This window comes from Arabidopsis lyrata (genome assembly GCF_000004255.2).
Source record: "Arabidopsis lyrata subsp. lyrata unplaced genomic scaffold ARALYscaffold_4, whole genome shotgun sequence".
Taxonomy (NCBI): domain Eukaryota; kingdom Viridiplantae; phylum Streptophyta; class Magnoliopsida; order Brassicales; family Brassicaceae; genus Arabidopsis; species Arabidopsis lyrata.
The window spans coordinates 14,776,233-14,793,074 of NW_003302552.1; the positions used below are offsets into that span (position 1 = coordinate 14,776,233).

At 35.3% G+C, this 16,842-nt stretch overlaps 3 protein-coding genes across 6 annotated transcripts; all 3 read right to left on the reverse strand.

Annotated features, from left to right (window-relative positions):
* Positions 1-4,393: 4,393 nt before the first annotated feature.
* LOC9317233 (protein KINESIN LIGHT CHAIN-RELATED 1) lies at positions 4,394-6,615 on the reverse strand. The gene is made up of 2 exons (XM_021028358.1): positions 4,873-6,615; positions 4,394-4,777 (listed from the first exon to the last, which is right to left on the reverse strand). Exons 1-2 carry the CDS (start codon positions 6,534-6,536, stop codon positions 4,591-4,593), a joined length of 1,851 nt encoding a protein of 616 aa, XP_020884017.1. The 5' UTR covers positions 6,537-6,615; the 3' UTR covers positions 4,394-4,590.
* Positions 6,616-6,814: 199 nt separating this feature from the next.
* On the reverse strand, positions 6,815-8,983 carry LOC9317234 (probable glutamyl-tRNA reductase 3, chloroplastic). Its single transcript, XM_002881121.2, has 3 exons — positions 8,615-8,983; positions 8,203-8,444; positions 6,815-8,123 (listed from the first exon to the last, which is right to left on the reverse strand). Exons 1-3 carry the CDS (start codon positions 8,961-8,963, stop codon positions 7,011-7,013), a joined length of 1,704 nt encoding a protein of 567 aa, XP_002881167.2. The 5' UTR covers positions 8,964-8,983; the 3' UTR covers positions 6,815-7,010.
* Positions 8,984-11,116: 2,133 nt separating this feature from the next.
* LOC9317235 (autophagy-related protein 9) lies at positions 11,117-16,601 on the reverse strand. Of its 4 annotated transcripts, XM_021028393.1 has the most exons (11): positions 16,196-16,601; positions 15,965-16,057; positions 14,802-15,484; positions 14,383-14,703; positions 13,732-13,954; positions 13,407-13,586; positions 13,122-13,328; positions 12,648-12,725; positions 12,483-12,553; positions 12,284-12,397; positions 11,117-12,189 (listed from the first exon to the last, which is right to left on the reverse strand). In XM_021028393.1, exons 3-11 carry the CDS (start codon positions 15,380-15,382, stop codon positions 11,373-11,375), a joined length of 2,592 nt encoding a protein of 863 aa, XP_020884052.1. In that variant the 5' UTR covers positions 15,383-15,484; positions 15,965-16,057; positions 16,196-16,601; the 3' UTR covers positions 11,117-11,372. The 4 variants fall into 4 exon arrangements, with proteins under 4 accessions (XP_020884052.1, XP_020884051.1, XP_020884054.1 ...); XM_021028392.1 differs by lacking the exon at positions 15,965-16,057; XM_021028395.1 differs by lacking the exons at positions 15,965-16,057; positions 16,196-16,601 and adding an exon at positions 15,660-15,730.
* Between the last annotated feature and the right edge of the window lie 241 nt (positions 16,602-16,842).

Genomic DNA, 16,842 nt, shown 5'->3' on the forward strand with positions numbered 1-16,842 from the left:
GGGGGAACAAAATTTGTTTCGCAACTAGCTGTGACTGATGTTAAATGCGGTACCCTTTAACATATGGCTATGAATACTCTAAACTCATAATGAATTCAGTTTCGTTTTTGTCCCAAACAATTTATCTGGTTTTTTTTTTCATTTCTCCTAAGAGGTCAATTAGAACTCTAAAGAGAGTTTCTAGAATCACTAGTCTCGTTCCATGTCTTTCTTCATATTCAATTCCCCATTCGTCGTTTATTGTGTCTCACCACAGAAGCAAAACAAAGTCTATAGCATGTTATAAGATTGAATAAAATTGTTTTAAATTGAAGCGAGTGTTATTGATGGTGGACCATTGGAGATGTAATTTAGTAATATGACAACTTGAAATTAAAACAATACCACTAACTAATAAGAGAGACGGTACATGAACACTCTGTAGTTTTTATTCTAATGTCACTTGATACCTAGCTTGCTTAGCGGAGGCCAATAATTTTTTATTAACAGAAAGTTACATCAAACATGCATGCGATTTGATGTCCCCACTAAATTAAGGATAACTATGATAAAACTTAGTAGATTCATTTCTAATTAGTGCACTTAACAGTTAGTAATATTCAATTCCTGGTGGAATCAATAATAACTGATCAACTTGCTAATTAAAGGTAAGAAAGATTTGTTATTTTGAACGGTACAGTATTACTTTTCATAGATTGATAGGTTATATAGGTTATTTATTGTTAATATATTTTGGAAACAACTAGCATGGTCCCATGTTTAATAATTTATTTTTATTTTCCCACCAGTAATCCAATTAGTTTACAGATTGTAAATGCTTAAGAATGGTGTTTGTCTTATATTTAAAATCTAGAATAGAAATATGATTTTCATTTTTTTTTTTTAATCAACGGAACTTTAAATTACTTCAAAAGTTTGAAACAAACAGAGAAAAAAAAGATTTTGCAAAGAGTCAGCCTCAACATTGGCTGCCCTTGAAATGTAACAACACTGAAAACGATTGAATCGGAGGATACTAATAAACACATCCTCCAAATTCCAAAAACTTCCAAAAGTTGCTTCTTCGAATTAATAGCTTTGACTAGAATCTGATAGTCGTATTGGAGGCACAAGATCCTGAGCAGTAGTCACGATTGTTATTATTGGTGAAATGTTTATATGATATCAAACGATGTGAGATATTGTATTTAAAATATTTAATAGATCTAATGAATTTGTAATTGTAATATATTTTATAAGAAATTTGAGAAATTTGTAATGTATAGTTTTGGAAGTCGATAAATATTTGATGAATTTTTATATAGTTTTGTATTACAATATCTTGCAAAACAGAACAGAAAAACATTAGTCCTGATTTGGCTCGTCTTTTCTAATTGAAGACATCTATAATAGAGTTAAAATTTGAATATGCATAATACAAAACATTTAATCTTTCAACTAAAGATTTTGATTTTGATACTATACTGTTCGTATACAAAACTTGAGAGATTATATTTTCTTATAATATAGATTATCTGATTGGCTTATTGAAACTGACCATCTCATTATGGTACATGCATGCATCGATGTTACAAATAATTGCAACTTCATTTTTTCTTCTGGTTAATAATTCCCACTTTCAAATAGAAGGAGACATACTAAATTATGAATAGATTAAACAATGGTGAAACATGCAATTTTATAGTCGACTAAATAATGACGTTTACTTAGTAATCACTTTTCTAACCTTTCACGAATTTCAACTTAAGAGAAAGCAATCCCCACGAGGCCTAATTCGAATAGCTTTTATTTTATACTTGGGTAATATACGACCATCTAGATGGTAAGTTCTTCTAATTGTTAGACCGGCCGGTGAGGCGGTGACACCCTTCATGAGTTAGGCAAGTAGTATTCAACTAGGCGGTTTGAATATATGACCTGCATGTAATTCTTCTTCTCTTTTATAACTTGGTTGAGAAATGAGAATACAATTAATAATATATAACATATATGTATATCACGTTTCCAAATCATATCTCAAGTTATCCAAATGTGGCAAAGAAAAATGGATCAAAATTATGGATCCAAAATCTGGTTTGTCTCAACTTTTTCTTTTTATCAAAATTAAAATTAAAAGTTTTGTAATCAAGCTTTCGTAGCTCAACCAATTGGAGGAGTGTTGTTACACTGCTGCCAGATTCAGCTTCAAATTTAACCAAACAAGAAGACACGTGAAAAAACGTTTTTTAATATGTCTCTAATCCTAAAAGATATATACTGGTCAAATTAGAATTCAAAATTACGTGAATTGATTTAAACATTGTTGACTATTGTAATAAAAATAGTTCAAAACAAATTCGCACTATAATATCTATGATCTATCCAAGTACAATATCAATACATACTCTTAAATGTGTCAGTACAAGTTTGGGTTGGGAACCCATAGATTGACCATGCTCTTGTGATTTATTTTCTGGTTAGTGTTAGAAAAATTCAACAGAAACATTAATTAAATAAGGTTAAAGATCATGTAAACGGTTCACGCGTGGTTGACGATTTAACCTTGTGAGTTCACTAATTTATGAAAATGTGGGATTCGTTTCATGGATGTATATTACAGTATTCAGTTATATATATTTTTTTGTCAAAACCTCGATTAATAAAAATATCAAAAGATTCTGATATAAGATTCTGATATACTCATTCCGTTTTAAAATATAAAATATTTTATCTAAAAGTACGTAGATTAAGAAATATTTATTTTTACAAAGTTTAACCAATTATGAAAATAGTACAATCATAAAATATTAAACTAAAATATAATTTACCTATAAATTTAAAAACATCTTATATTTTGAAACAAAAATATTTTATCCAAAACAAACGGAGAGAGTATAAGAGAGAGTGTTGCATTTTTATTCTCTAACTTAATAAGTTTAACATGATACATTTTTACCCCATTGATTTATAACATAATGGCAAAGCAATAGTATTTTCTACTCAATATAATATACTATTATTTTTAATACACAAGTGTATATATTTTAATATGTTTTAAAAAAATCAATCTGCTTTTACTTGGTCTCGGAAAGATCTAGAAACTTCTTTAATTCAAGGCGTTTACCCGTTGAAAGTAAGAGAAAGTGATCATCAAAGTGCATGCATCTTGATTTAAAGCACGTGTCTATTAGTTTTGTCATGGCTTAGTCATCAATCATCGGACACATGAGCAAATGAGAGAATCTTTGTTTGTTTGTTTTAAAAGAATTCTCAAGATGCAATATAAAAACTGTAAAGTATTCATTAAAAATGTATCATACAATAAAATAAATAAAAATATAAATGATACATGCATATGAGAGGCGGCGGCGAGAGTGTTCCGTAAGCAACTGTATCCGAATCAGAAGTCTCTTCTTTCAATTATTTCTATTTTCATCGTTTAACGCCGGCGGCCACAAATTTCTTTGTATATTCAATTTTAAAACCTAAAGATATCAAAGTTCGTTAACGTGTGATCAATGGTCTGTTCAAGTAGCAGAAATTTTGTCTTGTGTATTTTGATCACTTAGTCTTTAGAAAATACTATTTTTTTAAGTAACAAAAATACCTCACTTTCTATACGTTTCAGTTTTCACAGTTTCAGGGATTAGTCTAGATCTCGATTCAAAATCTACTTCAGTTTTGTAGTAGTGATGAATATTTTTTTTCTTTGGTCAGATTAGTTAGTAGTGATGAATTTTTTTCGATCAACTTGCAAGTAGGTCATAATATGATTAGGCACTTCAGTTAAAGCTAAAGCACGGAGCTTAGCTAGGGTCAAAAAGGTTATACCTCGAAAAATATAGGCTTTTGTGGTTTGGCCAAGTATGCCTCAAGTTGACTTGACTTGACTCTAGTTTTGTTCAGAATTGGTTTACTGGTTTGGACCTGTATGAATATTAATTATGTGGACAAAACTTGGGACTTACAAAATATCACACCTTTTTGGACTTAGACCCATTTAGTGCATCAAGCATTGTGTTGGACTTGGACCCGAGGAGACCAAAATGAAATACAGTAAATAATTGTACAAGCAAAATACCACCAAATAACTTCATAATTTTTACACTTTTTTGGTGGCCCAAATAAATCCTGAATCGAAATCCTAACTAATCAATCATTTTAGAGAATGGAACTTGCAATTTAAAGCGTTTACTCCAAAAAGAAAACAAAAGAATCCAATAATGAAATCTTCACAAAGAATGAAAAAAAAAATCAAAGATTAATAAGACATTCAAATGACTAACTATATTTTCATTCTTTAAAATTACACCATTATCATATATGGGTATGTGGGAAAACATCATGTAGACTTGTATAAAAATCAACCATCCATCAATCAAAAACAACACCTAAAACATCAATCTTTGTGAAAGAGTGAAATCTAAAAGAATTCTAATTTAATGATCGAAGTAGCTAAACACATTATTTCGAGAATAACTTAATTATTCAGTGGCAAAACAAAAGTTTAGTATACGATGATCATATGAAAAAAACCAGAAGGTGCTAATTAAATCTCACCATTTTTTTCATTGTTTGTTCTTTGGTGCTGAGACTTCACAAAGCCCACTATCAATGGCTTGTCTTGGGCAAAGGTAAAGCCTTATTCAGAAGCTTATTTGTTGATACGCCTCCTCGAGCCTTCAATCGCAAATCCTCAAGAAGTCTTTTTGCTTCTTTCATTTCGTCTTTTGCGCTATCTCCATGATTATCCCAAGCATCGATCACTCGCTGTTGAAATTCCACTGCAAGGCTATAACTGCAAGCAAGCAATGAGCAGGACATTAAACCCTTTTAGACTGCAAGTAATCATCCACATCAAAGAGTGAATTGTGCTAACGGAAATTTACTTACTTTCCCATTCCAGCGTAAGCTTTAGAAAGATTCTGACAAGCGTCGATTGAATCCACATGGTTTGGACCGAGTGAAACATCCATAATGTCTTTAGCAACTGCAAACATTTGAGCAGCGGATTGAGGTCTTCCGAGCTCTAAATAAGCAGCACCGAGATTGTTATATACATATCCAACTCCAAAATGTTTAGCACCAAAACTTTCTTTTAACCTCTCGGCTGCACTTTCCAAGTAAGGAACCGCTTGAGAGACTCGACCCGAGAACAGAAGCAACCAACCTATCCTAGCAGAAACGCTTCCTTCTGAGTGCTGTTCTTGAGGAAGCTTCTCTAGTATACTCAAAGTTTTTTGCAACAACGAAATAGCGGTTTCAAATTCGTTCATTGACTCGTACTGCATTGCTACCTCAGAGTATGCTTCAGCGACTTCTACAGGTGAAGCTGTTTCTTTCTTCTCAAGAATTTCACAAGCAAACTCCAAACATTTCTTCGAATCAGCAAACTTCTGTTGGTTTACCAAAGCTTTCGACATTGATATAAACACCATAGCTCTCATCTCACTGTCCTTCTCGGTTTGTTGAACAACGCTCTTCAATATATCAATCGCTTCCTCGTATTTACCCAAAGCAACCTTCATGTTTGCAGCATCGATCTCCGCACGAATCAGCTCCAATTTCATGCCCCAATTCTTTAAAACCCTCTGAGACAATCGGTTCTGCTCCAACGCCTTGTCATGTTGCTCTAAACCACTATAGATCACACCGAGAAGTCTTCGATCCTGCGCAACCTCAGCTGAATTATTCCCCAATTCTTTCTTATGTATCTCTAAAGCCTTCAACGCATAAGGCAAAGCCTCATCAAAATTCAAAACCGCAACATAAGCATCAGCAAGACTCCGATTCGCCACACCCATCTCTTTACTATCTTCATCAAAAGTCATCTCCTTAATCTCCAAACTCTTCTTCAAATTCTCAATCGCTTCCTCTCGCCTCCCCATAGCATTCTTAACATTAGCAAGCTCGAGTTGCACGGCGTGTAAAACCGGCCTAACGTCTTCCACAACACAATCACCATCTGCCTCTAACTTAACTAGAATCCGATTAGCTCTGTTCAAGTAACCTAAACTATCACTAAAACGTTTTAAACCGTAATTAGCAGAACCCATTAATTGCAACGCCATGGCAACAAGAAGATTAGGTTTATTGCCATCTCCATCGAAAGATTTAAGAGCTTTATCAGCGTAAGACAAAACCTTTTCAGGATCATCACCTTCACGATCGAGATGGAGACCTAATTTCAAAGCAGATAAACCTAATTCGTTCCCTTCGAAAGTCAATTCCATCTCCTTGAACAAACGGACCATTTCATCAGTGGTATTCGCCGACTCAAACGCTTCTTCGAGATCGATTTTTTCCTTATCACTTGACGAAAGCTCTGGAGGTTCCTCGACATGGGTATTAAAATTCCGATATGGATTGACCCAGAACTGACTCTTGATCATGCCATTGGTTCTTCTGCAGCAAGTGGAGACTTCGCGTGTTGGCGAGACCAGAGAAGAGGATGAAGAAGAAAAAGAAGAAGCAGTATTCAGGTGGATTGGAAGTGGAATTGGTCTGAATTTATGGAAATGAAGCCGACGGATTAGAGAAATCGAAAGGCTTTTCATGGCCGGAGCTCGCGTCGAGAAAATCCTCTCGTTAGCAAAAAACAAAAACCCTAAAGGAAACAAAAACCCTAAGAAGATTTTTTTTTTTTTTCCAACGTTTCACTAAAACTAAAAAAAAAAACAAGACCATAATGTCAAAACACAAGGTTTTTTTTTTTGGTCATCATTAGTTTAAGTAATCTAAACTAAACGTGAGTACAATAGGCAATAGCAATAGCTTCACAGAGAAAAACAGATTAAAAGATTGTGTGGTGGCTATCTTCGTCTCCTAGGAAGGCTAGAACCAGTAATAGCTGCTCTATTCAAATCGGTCAAACAAGACTTTGGTTGGTGTTGAGAAAAGAGAGTATGCGTCTGTCTCTATGTCAAAACATCTTCACTCTCTACTCAAGTTCGTTTATTACAAAGGCGTGCTCGTTTGACCTCTACGTACCTTAAAAATGGATGCAACAAATGCTCTCTCTCTCTCTCTCTCTACTTTTGTTCCCTCTTTTTTGCTCTAATCTTCTCCTCGAGTAACTCTCCGTCGAGTTCATACATTCTGTTCACAGCCTGCATGTTCTCTAGAGTCTCATGCAGCATTCTGCTATCAGTCCCATCGCATCTCAAATGTTTCATTGGGTCGTGCAGGATCCTGTTTACTATCTCTAGGGTTACATTCTCTACTGCTTCCCTCGTCTTCTTGTCCATGTCTTTGCCATGTTTCGACATGAATCTTTCAACAGCAGCAGCTCTGATTTTCTCTGTTTTGCTTCTTAATTTCTTGATTGTTGGAAACGTCATCGAATCCCTCCACCCTTCAAACTTTATTGACTCTTCTGTTATTATATCCCGAGCTTCCATTGCTTTCCTCGCCCTGTCTTCCATATTGGCAGCAACAACTTCTTTGAGGTCATCCACGTTGTAAACCCGTGCACTGTCTAATTCAGCTACACAAGAGCCAACATTTCTAGGAACAGAGATATCAACAAAGAGCCTCGCATCTACATCTGCAGGACAAGGAGGGAGGATCTCTACGTGCTCCTTCAAGAACAATGGTGTCTCAGATGCTGTGCTAGTAAAGATTACGTTGGCTTCTGAAGCACAAGCTAGCATCTCATCTAAGGGTCTATAGATAATCTTAACGCCAGGCGGCATCTTCTCGCGGATAGCTGCAACTTTCTCTTGGCTTCGGTTCATAACCACAATTTTAGTGCAACCTTTAGCAACCAGGTGCTTGATTACAAGCTTCCCCATCGTTCCTGCACCAATTACCAACATCATAGCAGATGATACAGATCCTGGAAGCTTAGTGAGAGCAAGTTCGACGGCAGCAGAGCTAACGGAAACAGCCCCAGACGCGATATTTGTCTCTTCTCTGACACGCTTTCCAGCCTTGATTGCCTTTTCAAATAGCGCACTGATAATCCTCCCAAACCCTTGTTGTTTAACTACTTTCTCAACTTGTTTAACCTGTGATTGTATCTGATTTTCTCCTAGGACAAGAGAGTCCAGACCAGCGGAGACTTGAAATAGATGTTGTGTGGCGTCTTTGTTGTACAACAGAAACCGGTGCTGACAGATGTCCGAAACTGGAATTCCACTTCTCTAGCAAAGAAATAACATTGTCATGTATGCCACTTATTGTAACAGAGGTGCCCAAAACACTCAAGGAGAAGAAGAAAACCTTAGACATCCAGTCAGTGACTTCTTTGACACCACGGTGGAGAGAAAGAGCGGAAACATAAATCTCGATACGGTAGCAGGTACTGAGAACAGCAGCTTCTTCAATGTGATTCAAAGCGCACAACTGAGTAATAGCTCGTGGCCATTCAGCTTCTGGAATGGCAAGCTTCTCACGCATCTCTAGAGTAGCTGTGTGATAGCTAAGCCCAATCACCACAATGCTGCTTCTCTCCCTTGTGTATCCTGCAGGTACCCACAATTCAACAAAGCTATAAACTTTAACAAGGAAACAATCTCCCATGATTAGAACGTGAAACATCCTTTTTGAATTAACGAAAACCAATCACGAATCTGAAATGAAATCAAAAACAAATTCCAAAATTAAGAAAAACAAGGCAGAAACTTTTTATTACTGTCATTTGTAGGAGAATTCTTAAGCTGGTTCAGAGCCGATGAGTCGCTGGACGGAGATAGCTCGCAACGCGCTCTCTGGATCAGACCTCTTCTTGTCCTATTGTTCATCGAAAGAGTATGAATCCTAATCAGGTCCGGAGAAGAAGAAGACGGATTATGGTGATTCGATGACGACGACGACGATGTCTTCAGCATCGGGCTAACAACAACAAAGGCATTAGAAACCGCCATAGCTTTGTGTTTACAAGCAATCTCGTGCAGAGACAGACAACGAGGGATTGCTTGTACGAGATAGAGAGATTCACAATAACATTTCTCTCTGTTTTTATGATTCTTCTCTGTTTTCATCAGCTGCTCGAGATTGTTAAACAAAAAAAAACAAAAACACACAAAGGTTAATCCGGGTCGGGTCAAGCTGGATTTTAAGAATGGGTCAAACCAAAACAAACCCAAATCGACAGAAAAAAAAAAACAAATTGAGACTTTTGTGAAATGAATGTAAATGGTATTCCCTGAAATGTACAAACAAAAAAGTTAGAAGTAAAATGTAAACACTACTAGATTTTAACATGCGGTACACCGCGAAACTATATATATTTTAAACAAAAATTTGAATTTTTTTTTTTAAGATTATCTATAGATATAACCTATTGTTTTGTTTGATTAAATGTATTTATATATTAATATTATTATATTACGCCGCGGTAAACCTCGGGTCGATTTTCTATAACTACAATTTTTAAAATTTAAATTATATTTGTTTTGTTGATTTTATTTGTTTTATTTAGTGTTTAAGATTATATAATTGTATTTGATTGTTAATTCTAAGATTTCACCCGTTGTATACCGTTCCATATTAATATCGACCAAAATCCGTCCCACCATATAACCCCGTCCCGTGAAATTGAACATCATTTTGTTATATTACTTTTTGATAATATTTTTATTTTAAAAAGTACATACAATTCGAGCCAATTTATAAGTTTGCTTAAAAAAAAATATTTTTGTAATGTTTTATTATAATAAAGTAATAATATACAGATGTTGCTTACTATACTTATAATCAAAACCAACTAAAATCTAAGTTTAGTGTAGATTATGAATTATAGTTACGACCAAACAAAATTAATCAAATACAATTAGTGCGAATTAATAAACAAACAGAAATATAACAAAGAAAAAAAACTAAGCCTTCTCTACATTTGTTTTTATTCATCTTGTTCACTTATTATGAACATATATAAACCGGATCATTTTAAGCATCAAACATAAACGTAAAATAAAAAACAATGACTCAAAACAGTAATAAATTCGATTTTATGTTGTAAATAAGAATTATTTAAAGATTCGTTGAATTATGTTATCTATTTAATAAATTCGATTTTATGTTGTAAATAAAAATTATTTAAAGATTCGTTGAATTATGTTAGCTTAAATAGATAATTGTATTTGTTATCTTTATATATAGATATAACTCCTAGTATATTGAAAATATTACCTATAAACAATTGAGAGTATAATTAGTTTCTATTTGCTAGATATTTTGGATTTTAATTTGTAAATAAGGATTATTTGTAAATTTATTATTTTTCTAAATGAAAACAAATTAGAGAATCTGAAAAAATCTTTCCAACAAAAGATTTGTTGGTGTTAAAGCCGAATTTCATTAATTCATTAATATATGAACATTAAAAAAATTACAATAATTATATTTACATTTGAATAGTATTTATTATATATGTATATATGTGTATACTATTAAATCGGTACTAAAACAGAAATGTAGGATACTATTTAGATTTTTTTATATTTATTATATATGTATATACTATTAAATCAGTACTAAAACGGAAATGTAGTATACTATTTAGATTTTTTTAATAGAAATTTCTTAAACTAATTAGATTCCGTGGAAGCCCCCTTGGTCCATTGGTTGACCAAGGGTTAATTAATGCTTCTACACCAAGAGGTCTGGGGTTCGAGTTCCACATATTGCGATTTATTAATAAATTTGCAAATTAAAGGAGGCAAGTGTGCAGGAGAGCTCCAGCGAAGTACAATTATAGCCGTTCGCCAGGATTCCACGCAGAGAGAGAAGTGTCGTCAGGTCGTGGATCATTGAAGGTGTCCGTCAAGAGCATGGAGAAGGAAGTGTCGTCTGTCGTGGATCTAATAAGGGTCAGAAGGAATTGTCCGTTGTAGAATCGTCTATGTAACAGTTCTCATAATTTGCAATAAATAATAAATCTAGACGTCAAAAAAAAAAACTAATTAGATTCCTTAAAATCATAACCAAAAATATGAGATTATAGGAACGTAGTTTAAAATCGTTAATAAAAAAAAAGGAAACATCAGACTTAGCAAAATTTTAGGATCGAAAATCGTTTATTAATATCTTTCATTTAATTTTGCAAATCTTAAGAATTAACTTCAGTGGCATTCCATTGTAAATAGTAGTGAAAGCCAAGATTTATTTGCTAAATGTATTCCAAAAATGTATATATAAATTAAAAAAATACCATTTTTAAGGACCTAATTTATATACACAACAATAAAGAATTGCATGTAATGTTAGCTTGAAACATAACCAAGAAAAAAGAAAAAGAAAAAAAAAAGAGAAACATGTTACTATTCCCACATTTTTTTCCAAATCCAGAGAACACTTTTCTACAAAGCATCTCTTTTATCTTCCTTCTCCATCCACCATAAAAAGACAAAACAAAGAAACAACTTTGAATCAAAAAAATTCATTGTTGTTCACCGTAATGTGGTGCTTGATGTTGAAGTTTCTTGAGGTCTTGAACTATATACATCGTCGAAATGGAGATCAATCCCAGCTTCAATATCGTTATCGTCCATGAATGTGGTTCTCGACAACTTTCTTCTTGAGTTCTCTTCCCAATCCAGTTCTTCATCTTCTTCTTCAATGCTTCTTCTGCTCCATGAGTTGTCTAATAAGTTTCCTGCTGTGTAGCGGTTTATAAAATCAGGTGGCTCAATGAAGCTATTGGTGTTTGTGGGATGAGATGTGCCGATGTGAGAGTGGTTGCCTCTTCCCCACCACTGGCTCCTACCATCAAGAGGATGCTGATTCCCATAACTTTCCTCTCCCTCCGGTTGCTCATGGCGCAGAATGCTCTCTCTGAAGAACTGACCTGATGTGCTTGCCTCCATGTTGAGCAGATCTCTGCTATCTTCACCACGGATTCCCAAATCAGGAGGCCAACAATCTGTAGCGTTCTGATTTGCACTTAAGATTTCGTTCGCTCTCTCTGTCGGGTGATCAGTTCTGTTGTGAGCCTGTGAAGTGTAATACCAGTCAAGAAGATAAGGATGATTCCTCTGATCTGGATCAATAAGCCACATGGAATCGGTGTGATTGCCGCTCGCAAGCGGATTTCCTGGAATGTCTCTGTATACAGCGGTGGTAGTGCTTTCTCGCCACGCCCTACTAGGAGAACATGAGTGTCTTGTGTTGATTTCATGAAGCTTTCGGTCCCTGAAAGTTCTGAGATTTGACAGAAACTGCTTCCCAAGAGAATCTGACTCCCAAGAAGGATAACTACTCTGGAAACTGCAAATAAAATGAAACACTTAACACTGATTTGCATATATTCCAAGAGAATTCATATGTAGCAGAGAAAAAAAGAAAATTAAATGCCTCAAACCTCAAGAATGATTTCTCCATTTTCCCTTGTGAGCTTCTCTGCTCACGACGAGTTGCATTATGTGGTGAACCATATTGGATATTTCCATGATTCTCAAAGTAGAAGGCACTAAAGCTGCAAGCGAAACAGCCAATGATCATAATGTAATCCTTATTGTAAATTTCTTTATGGGAAGTACATGACTAGAAGAGTTGTTTACCTGCAAACATGGCCTACACCTTCAATATCAACTGTGAAATCCTTGATGAATTGCAAGATGTCATCCACCCGCTGGAAAGTGAACTCAAAATGTGTGAGACCACAATCATTGTATATTCTAAATATTGATGTGGGGTACACTAAAGGGAATGCGAGAGAAATATACCTTTGGCACTACAAACATCAGCAAAAATGGTGTGATGAAGATCGAAGCTATCTCCTCCAATAGCATCATTCCAGTATACTGCAGTGTATAAATTTTCATTAGCATAATTTATATGAATTCATACAGAAAGTAGTAGAGACCAAGTAGGGAAATAAGATAACGTTTAGAGGAATATAGAATCATAAAAAGAACCCAAAAAGTTAGTAGAACATCCTATTGTACCCTGTAAGTAGCTCATCTTGCTGCTTAACCTCATTACATTATGAAGCTAAGTAAGTAAAAATAGGTGTAAGCATAAATTTGGCATTCCCTCTTCATCGTAATATGGAAAATAAGACTGTATGCAGTTATCTTGACAGTGTCAAATAGAAAACATTCAGAAAATTTACTTAAAGATGGCAGTGACTAAATGTTGATGTTTAGCTTAAACTAAACCAGTTTGTGAAAAAGGAGTTTAAAAAGTTAACATGGTACCTGAAACAGAGTCTCTAACTCCAAGCGGACATCATCCTTGTTTTCCTTACCACGCCATCTCTTAGGCATATAATGAGTGTGTTGGACCACCAAAGACATAGTTCCTACTGGGTCGAGGACCAAAAGTTCATCGGAAATGGCAGCCCTGCTAATAGCTGTAATTGTTCCAAAAACAGCAGCATACCAAAACAGATTGCGGCCGAATATCTACACAGGTGGTAAAAGAAACTTTAATACCGAAAAATGTATCTATCAAATGCTGTTTACGTTGTTAGTATTTCTTACATGGCCCTCTAGTAGAGATTCTTCGAGAAACGCAATGATGATTAAGACAGCAGCAAAGCCGCCAGAAACAAACGAGACAAACTTTGCAATAATGGAGATGATCGGCGAGGGGAATTGCTTTAGATATTCGGATGCGTGTACTACACTGCTATTAATCCGATGCTTGAATAAATGGTCAACCTGTTGTAGAAACAAGAAGTTTAGGAAAGACATCACATATATTTTGAAAGGAGAAGTCAGAAAATTTCAAAGGTTTACTAAAAACCAGAATTAAATTCCATTCACATGACTTTTGTGGGCATGGACGCCAGATGAAGGCAACTACCTCATTGAATTCCCTGAAGAGCCACTTTGACAAATTGGACCATCTTCGAGAAGATGCAGTACTTGGATGATTGTAGAACTGTTCAGCATGCCTTAGGAATAAATACACCAACATAAAGATGACAAGAAACGGTGACAGCAGAAGCATAGCAAGCCCAACCACAAATAGTCGTTTCTTCAATGTTGTAGGATTTGAAACAAAGTCCCTTCTAACACGAAAATTGCTGCAGAATGAAACGCCTGAATTAGAGAAAACGGACAGTACTTAGCATGTGCAAGGAATTTTTCATTCTATGGCCTTACTCTTCATGGTAGTAGTTAAATACGAATATGAAATATAACATACACGCACTTCGGCCACACCCATATAGGATCTAACAGGACAATCTTATTAACGTACGCAATTTTTCACTGACGTAATATATATACAGGGACAAAAAATCTAACACGACAATCTCATTAACTTGAAAAGATCACTATAGTCGGACCAAGAAAAAAACAAATCATGAAAATTGAAACTTTTATCTGCATTACATATAAAACAAACTCTCAATTTATCACTATAGCAGTTCATAATATCCTATAGCTACAATGTTACTAGAAAGCAGTTTTCAGATTAGATCAAAGATTAGCGTGGAGAATAATAGCATACCAGTCAAACATGCTCTGCAATATGCACCAGTTAAGGGTCCACTCAAGGGTCTTTGTCAATACAAGGTGATACTGTGTCCCATCTGGTGCAGATTTGACTGCTGGACCAGCACCAGGGATCCAATGAGAGATTGGGAAAGAAAGCAAACCTTTGTTGAGCATTCCAATCAAGTAGTTTTCTTTCCGCATAAGGCGCATAACCATATCATGAGCAGAAAGATCCTTAACCACACAAAGACATTGTGAGCTTTGTAACTGAACAACCTTCTCAAGGACTGTTGCCCATGGCATAGTAAGGATTTCATTGTCTGTGACATGGAGACTGCAAATTTACAACAAAAAGGAAAATCAATTATGGCCTAAATTGCATGTTTTGTTCTAGCAATAACTATTTATAGCATGTTACAACTTCCAACTTACTTGTTGTAATAAAAGTGCCGAAAGTCCAAAGTATCTTTCAGTTGGGCAAAAAACCTTAAGAAGCAGAAGAGCCAGTACACAGAGAAGAGGGCCAAATATCCAACAATTATAGCAGTTGTAAGCGTGAAAGGAGATAAAGGATGCGGATGGATAGCTTCTTTTACAAGATCACATGGCTTAGTTCCTGATTCAACTGCATCCATTCCACATTTTGCATTCTGAAGACCATTCCAATCAACATACAGCAAGAAAAACCCAGAGAAGCATATGATGAAGCCCAGACTAAGAAGCTCAACAGCCCACTTTACGATAATACACCAAAGGCCTTTGTCTCTATAGTAGCTGTAGAGCCTTTCAACAAAAAGATCCAAATCAGCAATTGGTTGAACATTTAAACTCTCTCCATTAAGAAGTCCCGATGGGCTCTCACTACCAGGACTTGGTATTCCTCCGTAGTTAGATAGCTCAATCTCGTGTGACTCATTATGAAGCAATCCAGTAGTCAAAGATGATGATGATTCACCACGTTGCCATTTAAAAAAGTTACGTACATTTGGACCCTTATGCCCACTGCTCATCATTTGTAAACACGGACGATTGGCCAAAACAGCCGGTCCATTCCCTGCTTACCTCGTGGAAATTTGAAGAACGTGTAGTGCCCAATGAGAATGCAGCTACAAATCCTGCATCAAACATGAATATCATAAAGCATCCACAATGAAAACCACTAATGACAGATAATTTATGCATGCAAACAAAAAAGTGCCACCAAAATGTTCAAGCTAGAAGCACATACAATGAAAATAATAACCGATGAGACACAAAGGCAAATCAAATCCTTAAAGCAGAAAGACAAACCAAGGATCTGGAAGTCGTGGCATAACCTGCTAAAGACATGTTTCTATAACAGTTTTCCACCATGATGGATATAAACTAGACCCACCATCGCACTAGCAGAATCTATGGACAATGCACTAAACGCCTAGCATTCTGATGACAATTGATGGTGCAGAGAAAGCGAACACGGCTCCGTTCTCTCCAAAAAAAGGAATGAAACATTGCAATATGAGAAAGCACTAAAACACAGCGTAGATAATAGTAATCTATACTCAATCAAGAGGCTGAAACAAGGTTCACGCAACCTTTGCACACAACAAATATACCTTGATCAAAGTCAATTCCTTAAAACCAACTCTTTATTCACAAGAAGACGAAGCAGAAAAGGCGAATTCCTTCCCAATAGAATAAGGCTTTCTCTACTTACAACAGGGATTTGATCAGGAGCAATCCGATTCTAAATTGAAACCTCAAAAACCCTTAAGCTAACAGTGCGATTATTCAAAAAAAAATCGAAACTTTATCGATAACAACAAATGAAAAAGATCAAAACTTACCAGCGACCCACGAAAGGAACAGCAATTAGAAAGCCGTGAAAGCGAAGAAGGTCTACAAGCAGCTAGCAAGATTTAATTGTCTTAAAAGCCGAAGCTTTAAAGAAGGACGAATCAAATTCCGAGGCTAGGGCAGTGAAAATTCGATGAAGAAGTTGAAAAGAGAAGAGCGAATTTGATCGACTATAGATTAACGAACGATTTAGGGAAGAAAAGAAAAGGAAGAAGAAGAAGAAGAAGAAGAAGAAGAAGAAGAAGAGAATTGGGTTTGCGTGGAAGAAAAGAGGAGTGATAAAATATTGATGCTTTGGAGATTGTAGTACTTGTTTTCAATTTTGGATTTGGGCTTTTCTTCTTCCTCTTCTCTTCTCTTTTCTACAACATTACTTAACCTAAGAAACGTGATAACGAGTTCTCTTCCTCTCTTTTTTTTTGTTCTATGATTTACTTCGATCCTTGGTTAAAAAGGTAATAGAACATTTATTAGCTTGAAGCCAAAAGTCTTTTCACACATTAAAAAATGTCTTGAAGCCAAAAATTGTAATTTTTTTTAATGTGATATACTTTTTTAACAACTTGTATGATGGGCCAATTATTTTTGAGTGGGCACCGGCCCAGTAACTAAACAGACCCAAATTACTAGATATCAA